Source organism: Anthonomus grandis, chromosome 6 (assembly GCF_022605725.1).
Source record: "Anthonomus grandis grandis chromosome 6, icAntGran1.3, whole genome shotgun sequence".
Taxonomy (NCBI): domain Eukaryota; kingdom Metazoa; phylum Arthropoda; class Insecta; order Coleoptera; family Curculionidae; genus Anthonomus; species Anthonomus grandis.
The window spans coordinates 31737430-31756285 of NC_065551.1; the positions used below are offsets into that span (position 1 = coordinate 31737430).

General features: G+C 30.6%; 1 protein-coding gene across 2 annotated transcripts in view; it reads right to left on the reverse strand.

Annotated features, from left to right (window-relative positions):
• Nucleotides 1-938: 938 nt before the first annotated feature.
• LOC126737632 (uncharacterized) overlaps nt 939-18856 on the reverse strand; it is a 161252-nt gene continuing 143334 nt past the window's right edge. For both annotated transcript variants that reach the window (XM_050442608.1, XM_050442609.1), the window contains exons 7-15: nt 16855-17074; nt 16641-16789; nt 16034-16264; nt 11676-12023; nt 8528-8697; nt 8263-8470; nt 7960-8205; nt 3476-3616; nt 939-3250 (exon numbers count right to left, since the gene is read on the reverse strand). In XM_050442608.1, the coding sequence (XP_050298565.1) occupies nt 2968-3250; nt 3476-3616; nt 7960-8205; nt 8263-8470; nt 8528-8697; nt 11676-12023; nt 16034-16264; nt 16641-16789; nt 16855-17074 (1996 nt within the window). In that variant the 3' untranslated portion in view covers nt 939-2967. The remainder of the gene's footprint in view (nt 3251-3475; nt 3617-7959; nt 8206-8262; nt 8471-8527; nt 8698-11675; nt 12024-16033; nt 16265-16640; nt 16790-16854; nt 17075-18856) is intronic.

Sequence of the window (18856 nt, forward strand, 5' to 3'; positions counted from 1 at the left end):
TTTCACGTCCTTCAGGACCTTTAAATCTTTAGAGAGGATTTTTTCTAAATATGGTCCTTCGAGTCACTAAAATTAAATTAATTAAAATCCTTTTTACATTATACTAGAATCCAAATGCAACCAAAATCGCTTAATTAATAATAAATAAATTAATAACTTCCAACTATCTATCTATAATGTTCTATCTGCGGAAATCGGTAAATCCAGAAAAAAACATTATTAATCATCCAATATGCATAGATAATGGACATTTACCGACAATTCTGCAAGTGAAAATCCCACAAAATTAATGACGCACTTAACATTTCATGCGCGTGCAGTTTACGCCGAAAGAATCACTGAATAAATAAATAAACGACTCTCGTTGATATTTTTATTACTCGAGACATATTTGGTCAAGGTACTATGGCTGAAACCCATATGCAAGGATTAGATTTAATGTGAGCAACTTTATTAATAATTATTAATAAAAACGTTGGAAATACCAAGGTTTTAATTATCAATGTGATGCCCGTACTGAGAAACTGTATCGTTTATTACGCGGAATAGAGAAAATGGCGCTTAGTTATTATACCGGTTGTCTTATTGTATTTACATAGGTATATAATTTTTTTAATTGAGGTAATAAAACCAGTTTAGTATACATAATGCTAAAGAATATTTAGAGAATATAAAATTATATCCTTCCATACCTGGTTTCATTTTAAAGGTTAAGAACTTGTTCTGAAGTATCGTAGAATGGTGTTATCTGTTATAGGTTAGGAACTATGCCAGAAAAAGGTGTTTATTTCTAGAAGATATTATCCAAAATCACCCCTTATCTCACTGTACTACATCATAAATATATCTTTAGCACTTACCTTATATACACAGGGTGTTTTCATCAACATAATATATGTTCGCCTTAGGGCAGTAAAATCAAACAATAATAATTTCATTAATATCTCAATTTATTTATAAAAACGCTAAATTTATTTACATTTCATTTATAACATTTTATTAAATATTGTCAGTCAATTAATAATGCTTCATTTCATAATACTGTATAACTTATCAACCACCGTTAAATAGCGAATTTAATTTACAAATTTATTGCTTTGCGAATTTTCTATATTGTTATGTTAATCTATTGGTAAATAGGAAGGTTTAGTATATATACAGGGAGTCTCGGAAATATTTAGTTCGAGCCTAATCACGTGTCAGACAAAGGTAGGTAGGTCATTTATTTAAATGTCATTAAGCTCGAATTTGGACAAATACATATAGAGTGTTTCAATAAACAAATAAATGAACAAATTGATTTTAAAAATGATGTTTTTCTTAGATTAAAACGTTCAGGGTCAAAACAAAGCTTTATGAGACTTAATTATATAATTAAACTATGATGGGAAGTGTTCCTAACCGTAAATAATTCTTTAATTAATATTCGACATAGATATCATCAAGATAAGCTATTAATTTAACTACAATCCTTACTTAATATATTAATTCTGTACAAATAAACATTTAATTTACATCAGTCAACATATTATTAGGTTTTTTTTGTATCTTACGTATTTAATAGATTGTCTGCCAAAGATGTTTACATTACTAGAGATTATATAGAAAAACTACAACAGTACTACATAAAAATAAAAAAATATATTCCAGGAATATTTGTGTAAACAATAGAAACTTGTACATAGATGTATGCGGAATATCTCAGGAAATATTCAAGGAATAATTCTGGAGATATTAGCCAAAAGTGTACTCGGCAAGTCAGACACTCAACTGCCAAGACATTTAAGTCGAAATATCTCAAAAACTATTTGAGTTATAAGAAAAGTGATAATAAGCAATATTATAGAACATGAGTCATTCTTTCAAATTGATCTTTAGACACTTTTTGATAAACTCAACAGTTAAGGAGATATTGGGCAAAAATGGACTGGGCAAATTAGGCAACTAACTACCAAGCCACTTAAGTCCAAATACTTCAAAAACTATTTGACTTATAAGAAAAATGCTAATAAACAATATTATAGAACATGAGCCATTCTTTCAAATTGATCTTTAGACACTTTTTCATAAACCCAACAGTTAAGGAGATATTGGCCAAAAATGGGCTCGGCAAGTCAGGCACCCAACTACCAAGATGTTTAAGTCAAAATATCTCAAGAACTATTTGACCTATAGGAAAAATGCTAATAAGCAATATTATAGACCATGAGGCATGAACCATTCTTTCAATTGATCTTTAGACATTTTTTCATAAACTCAACAGTTACGGAGATATTGGGCAAAAATGGACTGGGCAAATTAGGCAACTAACTACTAAGCCACTTAAGTCCAAATATTTCAAAAACTATTTGACTTATAAGAAAAATGCTAATAAACAATATTATAGAACATGAGCCATTCTTTCAAATTGATCTTTAGACACTTTTTGATAAACTCAACAGTTAAGGAGATATTGGCGAAAAATGGGCTCGGCAAGTCAGACACCTAACTACCAAGATGTTTAAGTCAAAATATCTCAAGAACTATTTGATCTATAGGAAAAATGCTAATAAGCAATATTATAGAACATGAGCCATTCTTTTAAATTGCTCTTTAGACACTTTTTCATAAACCCAACAGTTAAGGAGATATTGGGCAACAATGTGCTCGGCAAGTCAGGCATCCAACTGCCAAGCCAGTAAAGTCGAAATATCTCGAAAATTATTTGACCTAAAGGAAAAGTGCAATAAGTAGTATTATAGAGCATGAGCTATTCTTTCAAGTTAACGTCTGTAACAAATATTTTTGGGAAATATTTATCGTGTTTATACTTCAAATACTCTGATCTATATAATTGAAATATTCCAGGAATATCCACTTACATCATCTCTTGATCGAGATTATGATTTTACCGTAATTTCTCTAAATATAATAAAAAATGACATATATATACAAAACAATTCAAAAACTTAATCCATAATTCCCTTTTTAACACAGACCGCTTTTAAATTCCAAAAACGTATGTTCTGTCACTGACACTATCACATTTCTCTGGTCCCTCCGCCATCCTCTCACTATCACAACGATCACTATCACAACTGTGGCGGTTATCACGCAAGCTATAGCACCCAACGCTATGGAGTTCAGGTGCGCATAGAGGAAACTGGAAGCGACCGCGCAGTTGGAGTCTTGCTCGTCGTTTCCGGATGGACAGTGGGGTAGACCGTCGCACCAGAGTTTCGAGCTTATGCACGCACCCAGTTCTGGACAACTGGAAATAGAGGGAGATTTGATTTATTATTCAAGGGTTTTGCTTCCAAAATACTTAAGACTTCTATAAGTAATTTGTAATTTTTCTTTTAGGGGCTAACATGTTTTTTGAATGAAATTTTTACAATTGGTGGGGTAATGGACAAATCCTAGTAATGGAAATGTCTTGAAATTAGAAAAATTACTGAAAAAAATAGGCAAAAATTGCATTACAATAATAAAGTACCTGTGTGGACAGTCAGGCGGTCGTATAGCCAGAAAGGAACTAGGTAGAGCTAACGCGGGATTTTTCGAAATTTCCATCCACGTTATCATAAAGCTTCCCGGTTCCCTTTTCAAGAACTCTATTACGAAACTTCTCGTATTCCTGAAAAAGAAATAATTCAATAAATTATAGAAAAGCATTCCTGACCCAATTTAAAGTCAACCAATTCATCTAAACACTAAAACGATTAGTTTTTAAGATACAGGGTGTAGAAAATATTACGAACACCACTTGATTTAATTCAACAACTTTTCAATTTGCTTGCGGTTGTATTGGGAGATAGAGGTCATTTTGTGTATAATTGTTCAATATAAAAATCACATTTTTTTTCTCAAGGCAATAGTATTGTTTTTATAAAACTTAATTGATAATTAGGCAAAGCTATGCCACTGGTTACTGGAAAATGAGTAAATAAAAAGTGTGCTTTTATATGTAATACACAGGGAGCAAGGGGGAAAAGTGAGAATAAATTTGGCAATTAAAGCACCGGTATTTATCAGTGCTGGCCTGTGATTTTTTATATAATAGGAAGGTCAAAAAAGTTATTAAAAGCAGTTGGATTATTGTATATGAAAAGCAGTATTAAATATTTCTTCTTACAATGTTTATTTAGTCACAAGTAAGATAGGTACATGGGGTTATGTAAAAATGTCTTAATAAGGAAATTTGTTGCAGGTATAATTAAATAAAAAACTAGTGAACCCACTATATTGGGGTTGTCGTAGATCTAGATGGGAAATATCATTAAAATTTGCGTCAATACGATATATTTAAAGTTTTGAGTCAATTTTATCTTTATGTTATTGAATAGACTTTTTTGAGTTTTGCAGACTTTGAAAGTAGCTATTTATGTCTTTCAGGAATTAAAAATAATATCTTTTAGACATTTAAAGTAATTTTTCGTTTAATTTCATTTCATTAAAGTGTATTTTAAATACTACAAATCATTTTGTTCAGCATTTGAAGTCGTTCTTATACTTTGAATTTGAATTAATTTTATTCTAGGCATTTGGCGTAATTTTTTAATGTTTCTAAGGAGTTTCATTTCATTGGGCCTTGAATTCGACGTCATTTTTGTACATTTATCAGACATTTGGCATGCAATTAATATATTTTTGAGAAAATTAGTTTTTTTCTCTTTTCAACTGCCTGATACTGAAAGAATACCTGGACAAATCTAAAAAAATAATATTTTTAGGCAAATTATTCATAATTTTGAGTACTTAATGAATTTTTCAAGGCAGTTAAAGTTATTTTTTTTTAAGTGCCTTTAAGACTAATTAAGCACTTTAGGATATCAATTAAGGAATTTTTCAGCATGTAATTAATTTTTTTAGGTAGTTAAAGTAATTGTTTGTGTCTACTCAAGTGCCTGGAATGAGCCATTAAGTACTTAAAATGCCTGGCAGAATGAAATAAAAAAAATATAATGTTATTTTATATAAATGAAGAAATAAATAAAAAAATATAAATATCTTAAGCAGTTTACTTATTTACCAATAAAATATTTAAAATTCCTTGCTGAAAAAGCGCAAAAATTATCATTTTAGAGCAATTAATCAAAATATTGAGTAATTAGTGAATTTTTTCCAGGCAGCTGGGTTAATTATTAAAAAATTTTTTGAGGACATTTTGTGACATCAGATTGGTCAAGAGAAGATACAAGGAGAGTCCTGGAGTGGAGATTTTGTATTTTATTTTAGAGTATACGTATTTATATTAGAATATACAGGGTGTTTCAGAACTATGGGATCAAACTTCTAGGGGTTATTCAGTGCATCAGGAGAAATCATTTGGGTATAGAGACCCATGTCCGGAAAGACGTGTCAAAAATTTGAAAGACGATGAATTGCCTAAATGCAATTTGCCTTTTGTACATGATATCATCACAGTAATTATTCAGAATGTCTTCCTCCAACCTGTATACACCGATTTAAACGCCGCACGTAATTTCCGCGGACTTAATAATTTGATATTTGTTTTGAATGGTTTCAAATGCTGCTATTAATCGTCCAATGAAGTCTTGTTCTGTTTATACTGGAGATTCGTAGACCAGTGACTTTACATTGCCCCGCACAGGAAAACATCTAGCGACGTTAAATTGGGTGACCTAGAGGGCCAAGAAACTGCTCCAACTCTGTCAATACAACGGTGCGACGAGCCAAATCCTCACGTACTTGCACAGAAAATCACCAAGAACGCCTATCCACACTTTGACAGACCAACGTTGCTGATGTTGAAAATCATCAGCTATAACGTTTTTAAACATTGATATTGACATTTTGAACAATTGCTGTGATGATATTATGTACAAAAGGCAAAAATTAAATGCATTAATTACATCCTATTTAGGCAATTCATCGTCTTTAACGCGTCTTAGGACCGTAGTGCCGCATAGTGACACTTTACCGAACATGGGTCCTTATACTTAAATATTTTCTAATGTTGCACTGAATTATCCCTAGAAGTTTGATCCCATAGTTCTGAAACACCCTGTATTGATATATTCATTAATAATTAAAATTACCAGTGGCGGCTCTTCAATTTTTCTAAAAAAAGTACATCCATTTTTCAATTTTTTTTAAAACATGTCTTTAATTATTCCAGTCTTTATTTACTCTCATCCTCCTTAATTAATTTATTTATTCTTTGGAAAATTACTTATCCTGGAATAATCCAGGTCAAAATTACTCTAAAATAAGAATATATTTTATAGGGCATTTTAAGTATTTTTTTTTTAATTTTCCATATAATTAATACTTAATATTATACTTTAAATTTTTTGAAAAATGAATGAAACATGAATTGCTCAAATTTTTTAATAATTCTTCAAAAATAATAACTTTAATTAAATCTTCCAGAAGCTTGGAATGTTTTTTTAGTTTATTTTAATAGGGTTCATCCTTCTTGTCTCTTCTGCTAAAATTCATTATTTTTTTTCCTTTAATAGTTTATTTTTTTAATACTTCTTTTTGCTTCATCCTTAAGCTTGTATGTTATTTCTCTTTACTGCTCTGTTATTTCTTTTGCTATCGTATTCAATATGGATCAATCAATCAAATGCTTTATTGTCAGAAAATTTACATTTTATTGACAAAGCTGAAGGAAAAAAAATACAAATATAAACAAATAGGTACATAACAAAACAAAAATACTGTACAAATTATCAAATTGTACAATTTGGTCGAAATACATAATTAAAATAATTTTTATATACAAATATACACAGAATTATATGTATAAAATTGTCAAAAACCTTAGTCTCAAAAAAAAAACATACAATAAAAAGCAGGCAAACATTTTGCAAATAATAGGTAGCTAATAACGCCTTTCCTTAAAAGGAAATATTTAAAAAGTCTTCTACTGTATATAGGGCTTTTTGCAGTAGTAAAGATTTTAGGGCATTGCGAAAACAACTAAAAGTAGTCATCGATTTTATTACGGAAGGCAGATGGTTGTGCATTTTTATTGCTGCATAAAGTATAGAGTTCTTAACTAATTCCGACTGTGGAATTGGCAGATGAAGATTATGATCAAGGTTCCTTAGTGAATAGCTGTGGGATGGTCTTTCTGGAATCTGCGACACATGTTTGCGGATAAGGCAGATAGATTCAAATATAAATATCGAGGAAAGAGTAAGGATCGTATATTTTATAAAATTTACTTGGCAGTGAGCTCTACTATCAAGTCCTAGTAAGTAGCGAAGCGCTCTCTTTTGAAGTTTAAATATACGCTCAAATTGGGTATGTTGTGGATGTTAATGTTGGTGGTTTTGTCATTGTTCTTTTCTTCTTTCCGTTCTGGCTTAGTATTAACAGTTACTTCGGCTCATTATTCGATGATCCCTATTGATATTGAAACAATTTAAAGCAGTAACATCCTTCACTACTTTTTGAAGTGAATGAAAGGATCAATAAATGACTTATAAAGCTATGAAGAATAAATTTATTTAATGTTTATTTAAATTGTATTTTTTTACTTAAAGGGGCCGGGCCGTCTGATAATTATAGTTATTAATCCAATCCAAAAATACAATGAAAAAAATTCAAAGCTTTTTTGCGACAAATTATATAAAAATATATTTTTTGCAATATCTGCCCCGAAAAAAATAATAAAACAACGGGTCCGAGCGATTTAACAAAAAAAAATTACGAAATTTTGAATTTCTTCGTACTGGACGACCACCCTGTATATTCCATGCTTTTTGTATGCATACTCTGAAATAAAAAAAAATACACTGGTTTTAATTTTTTAATTTGTCAAATATCTGGAACCCTCCTTGTACCCCCTTGCCCATTCCCATATACTTGTGCCAAAATTCAGTTCAGTATCTCAAGCAGTCCTTAAAAAATGTATTAACGATTGACATTAAAATAAAACTTGAACGCCCTGTATCTTAAGTGTACACTCTTTCACTGTATTAAAGTAAATCCCGAATCATTTACCTGTTTTCCAACTTATTATAATTAAACCTGCTCCATCCCTCAGAAAACAGCTCGACTTCATCGTCGAAACCGCCAAAATCCGGACAAATCACGTGCATGTCCTCCGCATGTCCCGCCGGATAAATCAGGATCCGATTTTTGCTTGGACAAAGTCTCGAGTCCCTCCGTTCAGACCCTTTTACTTTCAGATAAATAAAATTGCAATCCTCCTCGGGTTCTATGAGCCAAGGCTGGTGCAGGCAGTACCTTAAGTCAATTTAACAATTAAAATCCTCATTTAATCACCAGATTCGTAAGGTTTACCTAACAGTTTGGTTGAAACTGTTTGTTGTGGCTTCATTGAAATTATCCAAAATATCTTTTTCAGTTCCGATACTAACTTCTCCACTTGATCCTCTAAGTCTTCTAGTTTTCCACGGATTGTAGCAGTTATTGTCATCTGACGGTAAGAATTCATAAGTGGCATCGAAGAAGTAACTGTTATAATCCTCAGTGTTAGCCATATTGGTTACTAAAAATAAAATGCCTTGGGCATAAAAAAATTAAAAAAAAAAAAACGCTACCTTACCTGTAAATTTAACAACGACTTTCAGTGCTGACCTTAGTAAGATAACAAACGGGGCCTCTGTGACGTTGCTGCACAAGCAATGCCTCTTAAGTTCCACGTCCATCCATGGATATTCGGAAATGGTTATTGTTGATCTACCATTCAGGATGGATTTCGAGTAGCACTGCCATCTGCAAACCAGAATTTCATTTTTATGAAAATAAATTGATTAGTAATGGCTTGCAAGTAGGTTTTTTCCACACAAAGGGATCCTTAGAAATTAAAGGCTACTGAAATATTTAAACCAAAAACTCAGAAACACCTTTATATTAATATAAAGAAGTCTTGAAAATATTTTAGGTGGTTCTTAAGTTATGGCAAACTTGTTCGTTAATAAACAAAAATCTTGTTGTAATATGTTGCAATATGGGTTTCAAAACCTCAAAGTTGATGGCTCTTGGACTTTGGTTAATACAGCTCTCTCTAACTTAAAAAGTTTTTGAGGTACAGGAAGCGTTTGCAGTCTCTTTCAAGTATTTCAACTGTCTCAGATTCGTCTTTTAAATTTTTAAGACAGTAAGCCCTTGACTTACTTAGTTCATCGTCAGTTCAATTTCCTGTAAGTGAATTAATGGTACTTAAAAGAATAAATCCAGGCATTCCGACTGCTTCAAATTCTTCTCTAAATCTCTTAAAATGGTGCGTTCTTGATTTATTTATCCTATATTCAATTGCCTGGAAGATATTTGATAGTACTCAAAATAGTGGTCCAAATGTTGCAACTGGCTCAGATTCTTTTTAAAAAAGAAAGAAAATAGAAGAAAAAATTAATACAGTAAACAAACAATAAGAAAATTAAAGAAACGCATTAAGAAGCCCAACAACTCTTAAGTAAAAACTCGAATAAATTCGAAAATAATGCTCGTAAAGTGACGCTTCGTATGCTTCTGCATATATTAGGATTAAGTAATCAAATTGCCGTTGTTAAAATTACAATTTGACTATTTGACAAAGAGGGAAAAGAGAATAATAGCTGCCACTCAACTGCTTGCACAAATATTTAAATTCGTCCAGGCAGTTGAGTGAATTAAACCATTTCAGAGAGAGAAAAGAGAATAGAAAATCATTTTTTGTATTTCTTCCAGGCAATTAAGTGCATTTAATTACATGACAGAAAGAGAAAAAAGATTGATAGTTATCACCCAATTGCCTGGACGAATATATGAATTTTTCTAAACCGTTGAGTGCTTTTAACCTTTTGAGAAAGATTTAATTTTCCGGTGATTACTAGAAATTGCTTCAAATTTCTTTCTAACAGGGATCACATATACCATTTTTCGAATCTTGTTCTGAGATTGAGGTCAAAGTCCATACTTAATTGGCCCAAAAAAAAAGAGAAGAAAAAATTAATACAGTAAACAAACAATAAAGAAATTAAAGAAACGCATAAAGAAGCCCAACAACTCTTAAGTAAAACCTCTAATGAATTCGAAAATAACGTTCTTAAAGTGACGCTTCGTATGATTCTGGATAGATTAGGATTAAATGAAATAACCATTGTTAAAATTACCATTTGACCACATGACAGAGAGGGAAGAGAGAACGATAGTTGCCACTGAACTGCTTGGGAGAATATTTAAATTTTTATAGGCAATTGAGTGTATTTAACCATTTGAGCGAGAGAAAAGAGAATAGGAGAGCCTGGAAGAATTTTTTATATTTCTTTCAGGCAATTGAGTGCATTTGACTACATGACAGAGAGAGAAAAAAGATTGATAGTTGCGACATAACTTCCTTGACAAATATTTGAATTTTCCTGGGCAGCTGAGGGCATTTAAACTTTTGAGAAGGAGAGAAAAAAGATAATAAGAGTTCGTAAGGACATTTTTGAATCTCATGAATGAGCTCATTGCTTTTTCTATTCGGCATATGAATTCTACGTCTCAAGACCAGTCTTTACATAGCTAAGTCTCCAGATATTCTAGATATCTGTGTCTTCACTATCATATGAGAGTTTCGTATTCTCTCATCTAAGTACAAACTCGAATAAATTCGAACGAATAACAGTCGTAAGACGACGATCTGTATGCTTTGGGATAGATGAGGATTAAATGATTAAATTAACAAACAACAAATTAACGTTGTTAAAATTACCATTTGGCCATATAACAGAGAGGGAAAAGAGAATGATAGCTGCCATTTAACTGCTTGTGCAAATATTTAAATTTTTCCAGGCAGTTGAGTGCATTTAACCGTTTGAGAGAGAGAAAAAAAATTGGAGAGCCTGGAAAAATTTTTTGTATTTCTTCCAGGCAATTGGGTGCATTTAACGCATTATGAAATTTATCTAATTTCTTGGTGGTCATCATCTGCTATCAGGAATATATCATCTGCATAGTTGATATATTGTTGATCCATATGCCATTTACTTTGATGCCTAATCGAGAGCTTCTTGGAAGATGTTTTCAGAATAAATGTTAAAGAGAAGTGAAGAGAGGACATATCTGTGTCTTACACGTCTAAGAGTTTCTTGTGCCTTGGTAACTTCGTTGTCAAATCTAACTGCAGCTGATTGGTTCTTTAGTACAAGTTTTCAATACAGCATATGTTTTAGATCTATGTCAAGTCGCCTCAGTATTTGGACGGGTTTGTGATGTTGCACTCATTTAATTTTTCAGTTTAGATTAACTCGACACCCTTTTACGAGTATTCTAGTTTAAACACTCTCAAGAATATTCCTCTGAAAATATTGTCAAAAATTTCATGGACATTTGTAAAGAAATAATTCCTCAATATACGGAACATTTGAACTATTTTGCTATGGAGAAATAGTCTAGAGCTTTGAAAGGACTGTCCAATCAGGTGTGATCAGTAACAGTGTAAGGCAGAATATTCGATTGAGGTAAAGTCTTATCTAACATTAATGGGTCAAATCGTTGAAAAATTATTCAATCATTGATAAAACAAAAAAGAAAACTCAATAATTCTCCTATTAAGGTGCACCCAGGTACGCTTAGCGAATAAACATTAATCTAAAGAGCAAAAGCATGACAATCTTAATTTCAATCTCGATCTATTGAAACACTTTTAATTTCAAAGGGAGAAATTACGCACACGAGTTTTACGCCCATTTAGATTCTACAACACTTAAAAATTACTCATATCTTACCGATTAACTTCTGGATTGAACTCTGTAAGACACTCCTTCCTACCAAACCCCACCCTATTAAATACCAATCTCAAATTCTGAGGCTCAACGGTCTCGAACTGATACAAACAATTCAAGTCCTTCTGTCCACCTCTGCCGAATAAAAAAGTGATCTTCGGCGAGTAAAATCTGCCCTTCTGCTGGGTGAATAGTCGATCGCAAGGGTTCCGGTTCATTTGTAACCCTTCCTGGTTCAAATCGATAAATTCATATTTTAAACTGAACTGTACCGGATAGAGTACGGTGCCGTATTTTGTCGTGTGAGTTATGGTTAGGTCTGAGTTGGTACTCACGTAGCTCTCGGCCAGGCTGGAAATTAAATGATACCGTTTGGAATAATGTGCTAGAAATTAGTCTAATTCAGATGCTAAATCCGGTGTGATTTCGAGAAAGTTGTCTCAGATAAAACGCATGCATGACGAGGAGTCTCTTGAGTGGGAAAAGTGGCTGCAGACCAACTCCATGGATGCTGTTGTATTTATTTAAATTGAATAAGCTTAAGTCATTGAATTGCGTCCTTATCTCTGATTCTATGAAAGTAAAGAAATGGTGAACTTTTTGGAAAATAATCTGAAATATCATTATGCGAAAAAATAACGGAGAAATGTAGATTTTTCTTAAAATGTTTAAATTTCTCTGATTTTTAATTGATATACGTATGCATTTCATTTATTGAGGTAATTGCCAGACTATAAATTACTTCTCCACGTCTAATAGTAAAGAAACGGTAAAGTTTCTAGATAATCACATGAAGTGTAACAATGGCGCAAATTATTGTTTTTTTATCAATAATTATTGATTTCTCAGATTTTTTGCTGATCCATAAAAGTTAATTTATTGATTGTGTCACGGATGAATCAATTTTAGCTTTACCCTCATTAATAAATTAATTAATTATTCCAGACAGTTCAGGCATAACTTAAATGCACGAAATTTAAAAAATATTAAATAAGTAACCGCCTGGAATTGTAGAATAAATTTTAACCTAAACGTTAATTTAAAATTTATTAAATAATTTGTCCAGGCAGTTGAGACACAATTTCAATCATAATCCTTAAAATTTAAAAAAATCTCAAAAAATCAACTGATTGGAATTCTAAAATAAATTTTAACTTAAACTTCAATTAAAAATTGATTAATTCATTATTCCAAGCAGTTGAGGCTAAATCTTAATTAAAAATTACTTAATTGCCTGGAACTATAAAAAAAAATTAACGTTAATTTTATTAATAAATTAATTAATTGTTCCAGGCAGTTGAGGCTTAATCCTAATTAAAAATGACTTAACTGCCTGAAATTTTAAAACAATGTTAACTCAAATTTCAATTAATTATTTCAGGCAATGGAGGCATAGTTTTAACTAAATTGCTTGAAATTTAAAAAATCTCAAAAATATCAACTGCCTGGAATTGTAAAATAAATTTTAACTTAATCGTCAAATAAAAATTAATGAATTACCCGATGCACTTGAGACTTGTCTAGAATTATATATCAATTTTGACTTTAACGTCATTAATTAATTAAGTATTCTAGGCAGTTGAGACATAATTTTAATTAAAATGTTTGAAACTTAAAATATCTTAAAAAATTCAACTGCCTGAAATTATAAGATAAGTTTTAACTTAAACGTTGATTAACAGTTAATTAATTATTTCAGGCACTTGAGACTTATTAATCATTAAAAAGCCTCAACTGCCTGGAATTGTAAATTAATTTTAACTTTAACGTCATTAGTAAATGAATTAACTATTCCAGGCAGTTCAAGCATAATTTTAATTAAAATACTTAAAAATTAAACAATTTCAACAAATTCAATTGTCTAAAATTGTAAAATAAGTTTTAACGTAAACGTTGATTAACAATTAATTAATTATTTCAGGCACTTCAAACTTAATCTTCATTAAAATGCCTTAACTGCCTGGAATTGTAAAACAATTTTAACTTTAACGTCATTAGTAAATTAATTAACTATTCCAGGCAGTTCAAGCATAATTTTAATTAAAATACTTAAAAATTGAACAATTTCAAAAAATTCAAATGCCTGAAATTGTAAAATAAGTTTTAATGTAAACGTTGATTAACAGTTAATTAATTATTTCAGGCACTTTAGACTTAATCTTTATTAAAATGCCTCAACTGCATGGAATTGAAAAACAATTTTAACTTTAACGTCATTAGTAAATTAATTAACTATTCCAGAAAGTTCAAGCATAGTTTTAATTAAAATACTTGAAAATTGAACAATTTCAAAAAACTCAAATGACTGAAATTCTAAAATAAGTTTTAACGTAAACGTTGATTAACAGTTAATTAATTATTTTAGACACTTGAGACTTATTCTTAATTAAAATGCCTTAACTGCCTGGAATTGTAAAACAATTTTAACTTTAACGTCATTAGTAAATTAATTAACTATTCCAGGCAGTTCAAGCATAATTTTAATTAAAATACTTAAAAATTAAACAATTTCAACAAATTCAATTGTCTAAAATTGTAAAATAAGTTTTAACGTAAACGTTGATTAACAATTAATTAATTATTTCAGGCACTTCAAACTTAATCTTCATTAAAATGCCTTAACTGCCTGGAATTGTAAAACAATTTTAACTTTAACGTCATTAGTAAATTAATTAACTATTCCAGGCAGTTCAAGCATAATTTTAATTAAAATACTTAAAAATTGAACAATTTCAAAAAATTCAAATGCCTGAAATTGTAAAATAAGTTTTAATGTAAACGTTGATTAACAGTTAATTAATTATTTCAGGCACTTTAGACTTAATCTTTATTAAAATGCCTCAACTGCATGGAATTGAAAAACAATTTTAACTTTAACGTCATTAGTAAATTAATTAACTATTCCAGAAAGTTCAAGCATAGTTTTAATTAAAATACTTGAAAATTGAACAATTTCAAAAAACTCAAATGACTGAAATTCTAAAATAAGTTTTAACGTAAACGTTGATTAACAGTTAATTAATTATTTTAGACACTTGAGACTTATTCTTAATTAAAATGCCTTAACTGCCTGGAATTGTAAAACAATTTTAACTTTAACGTCATTAGTAAATTAATTAACTATTCCAGGCAGTTCAAGCAAAATTTTAATTAAAATGTTTAAAATTTAATAAATCTTAAAAAATGCAATTGTCTGAAATTGTAAAATAAGTTTTAACGTAAACCTTGATTAACAGTTAATTAATTATTTCAGGCTCTTTAGACTTAATATTAATTAAAAGGCCTCAACTGTCTAGAATTGCAAAAAGATTTTTTTAACTTTACCGTCATTAGTAAATTAATTAACTATTTCAGGCAGTTCAAGCGTAATTTTAATTAAAATACTTGAAAATTGAACAATTTCAAAAAATTTAAATGCCTGAAATTGTAAAATAAGTTTTAACGTAAACGTTGATTAACAATTAATTAATTATTTCAGGCACTTGAGACTTAATCTTAATTAAAATGCCTCAACTGCCTGGAATTGTAAAACAATTTTAACTTTAACATCATTAGTAAATTAATTAACTATTTCAGTCAGTTTAGGCATAATTTTAATTAAAAAGCTTGAAAATTAAAAAAAATCAAATAATTCAACTGCCTGAAATTGTAAAATAAATTTAATTTAAATGTCAATTAAGAATCAATTAATTGAATATTTCAGGCAGTTAAGGCTTAATTTCAATTAAAATGTCTGAAATGCCTAGAATTGTGAAACAAATATAACTTTAACGTCATTAATAAATGAATTAATTATTTCAGGTATTTCAAGAATATTTTGAATTAAAATTTAAAAAATCTCAAAATATTCAACTGCCTAGAATTATAAAATAAATTTTAATCTTAACGCCAATTGAAAATTAATTAATTATTTTAGGCAGTTGAGACTTAATTCTAATTAAAATGCTTCAACTGCCTGGCATTGTAAAATAATTTTAACTTTAACGTCATTAATTAATTATTTTAGACAGTTGAACAGTAACTTTACTTATGATGCTTAAGGCAACTATCTCAAAAACTATATGGAAAAATCACATTAAAAGCAAAGAGGATAGTTTACTGAGAACTATTGATTTTTCCATTTCTTTATTAATATAAAAAATAATTTATTGTTTATGACATATGTCCCTCTTTATCCTAAGTCTCTATCTCTAATAGACGCGAAATTATGAAGCTTTTAAAAATCGAAAAGTCTAATTTTCTTTTTTCCAAATATGGGATGCTCCGGTACCTAATTGCAGTACATACACTACAAGGATTCAAAAGGCATATCGGATCGGAACTTTAGCATCTGAATTAGACCTTATCTACACAAAACAAACCTGCAAGGTCTCGTAAGTCTCGACGAATTATTCAGCAAGGCATGATCGCACAGTTTCGGTTTATCGTCTTTACAAAACTGCCCCATCAGTTGTACCGCACTTTTCGTCTTAATATCACCGTCCCATATTTGCAATTGCACGTCGCACCCTAAGGCGTTATAATCGTTGATCTTCTCGTTGCCTATGTGGTATTTTAAGAAGGATACCCAGATAATGTCTTTTGGGTGACCCCTAAAATGTTAATTTTCCCATACATAGTTTTTAGTTCTAAATTCGTCATTTTAAATGGGACACCTTGTATATATTTCGAGTAAGTATAAGAGAGTGAGAAATACAGGAGAATAAGACGCCACTTTGGAACCTAAAGAATTAATAAGGTATCATACTTGAGCTCAAGTTGTAGTTTGTAAATCTTATGAAATAGAGCTTTATTCCAGGCAAAAGATGGCGATTACTATGCCTTTGTATTTGGAAATCTGTTTGTTTAAAGTACCACATGTAACCCTTAAAACTTCATGGAATCTCATGCAGATACTAAAAATTTATTAATATATATGGCATCCCATTCATACATTATCTCTAATACTGATTGTCTCAAAATCCTCACCTTAAATGGTAATGACACGTAGTATTTGAGGGTAACGAGTGCAAAGGACTCTGAAGTATCCCGGTGATACTATCAAACGAAGTGATTAAAAAATCGCACTTCTTATTTTGCTCCACGTAAGTCGGCGAGTCCTTGTTCACAAAAAGCACCTGGAAAACCAACGAAATTTCCTAATAAATATCATCCATATTAAAAAGCAACGAAAATAAATTACCTCTACCTCCAACTCGAATCCGGGCAATTTACTTAACGGTAAAGGATGAAAAGGGTTTCCATACGGAGACGTGTAGAATTTCAGTAATAATTCTGGACCGCTGCTAATTATTTCTGGAATATTTTCCCCGCTACATAGATGTGCCAGGGAGGTCGAGGTCGCGCCCCATCCGTCGTATATTTCTATGTAGTCCTGGATCGTGCTACACTGGTCCCATATCCTGAAATCCAGGAATATGTGTTTCAAATCTCGTATAAAGGATTTGGAGAAGTCAAAAAGATGGGATTTATAATAGACTTGTTATGAATGGGATCATATGGAAAGAAAAATGAGGTTTCTACTAGAAGAAGTGCTGAAATTGACCATTTTCTCTATGATGAACGATCTTAATTAAGTTTTATGATACAATCATAGTCTGATGAAGCTTCAAATTTTTCACTTATTAAATAAAAAAAACGTCGGAAAATTCCCCGTAAAGGGAAACGGTCCAACATGACAACGTAAACGTGAAAAAATTTCCTTTTTTTGTAAGAAAGAAAAAGTGGCAAGTGACACAGACGACTGCGGGAGCTCTCTTAATTATGAAATATCGTCTTCTCTGCGGCAGCAGGTGTTATCCGTCTTTTTCAATATAATCAGATTAAAACGGGAAAAGGTAAAAGCGGAAGGGAAACAGGAGGTGCACGGGAGGGCGCGAGCGGGGTTAAAGCGTGGTAATAGAAAAGGGTGGCGGCTGAGAAATCACTTTTTTCAGTTTCGTTGTTCAATTGGTAAATGGAAATTGCTTGGTTATGAACAGACGAAGTGGAAATTAGTTTATTTTTAATATACGTAAGTGGTTTTTCGTGCATGCATTTTGTAGGGAAATCTGCCTAATAATTATACTTTCTTAAGTATTATACAGACCGATGACGCTCCAGAATTCTTAAATTATTTTTGGTTCCTAACTTGTATTTAATTTCTGTCCTTTTAAGGGCAGTAACACAGTATTAAAGTTGAATTGCTTATATTTGTTAAGATTTCGACTTTAATTTGGGTATCATCAGGGTACTGAAAATAGAAGAATTTAAAAATACACTGGCATTAATTACAAAAATGTTTGATCAAACTGGAAATAATACAAAACAGAGCTATGGGATTAGTATTGAAATGTGATCGTTATACTCCTGTTGCGTCTATGTTAAATGTCCAATAAATATGTTATCTGTAAAACAAAGAATTATGTTTAATGTGTACTTGTTTATCTTTAAAATAAAGAAACGTCTGCTACCCGAATATATTTGTCAAAAATTAAGAGTATTCGCAGATGTACATGAATACAGTACAGGAAATCGTACATATACAGTTTATTCTGGTAGATCGAACCACAGTCAAATGCTCAATACTGTTTTATTCAAGGGCTTAATTGAGTTTAATAAGCTACCCAATGACATCAAAAGTTGTGACAATTTAAACCAGTTCAAGCGGCACCTGAGAGGACTTGTTTTGAATAAATGTTGAAATATTGTGAAATTTATTTTATTCTTCGTCAATTTTGTTGTAATATTTTGTAGCCATTGTATATGTAAAATTTTACCTTTCATTTTAAGCTCACAATTTTATCTTTACCATTTTTAATCTAGGTTAGTTTTTATCATTTTTTAATATTTAGTTTTTTGTGCGTCTCAAGGTTTTTCTATTTTTTTCTTCTTGCAGCCTTATGTATTATGTAATTTGTATATTTTATATAGTTTTTTTGATATCAGTTTTTTGTATGTAGCTATTATGCTAAATAAACGATATTATTATTATTATTATTATTATCATCCAAAAAACTTTTTTCTTACATTTTTCAAAAAATGCTAAAGTAGGTCTTCAATCATTTAAATTAAGTAATTTGTACAAAATTTTTCCCGTATTTATTTTTGCTGGCTTATAAGTAATAAGCATGTTGATTTTAAAAAATCACCCCTCAACTTCAAAGAAAAAAAACATGATTCACTTAATTCCGTGCATATTTTCC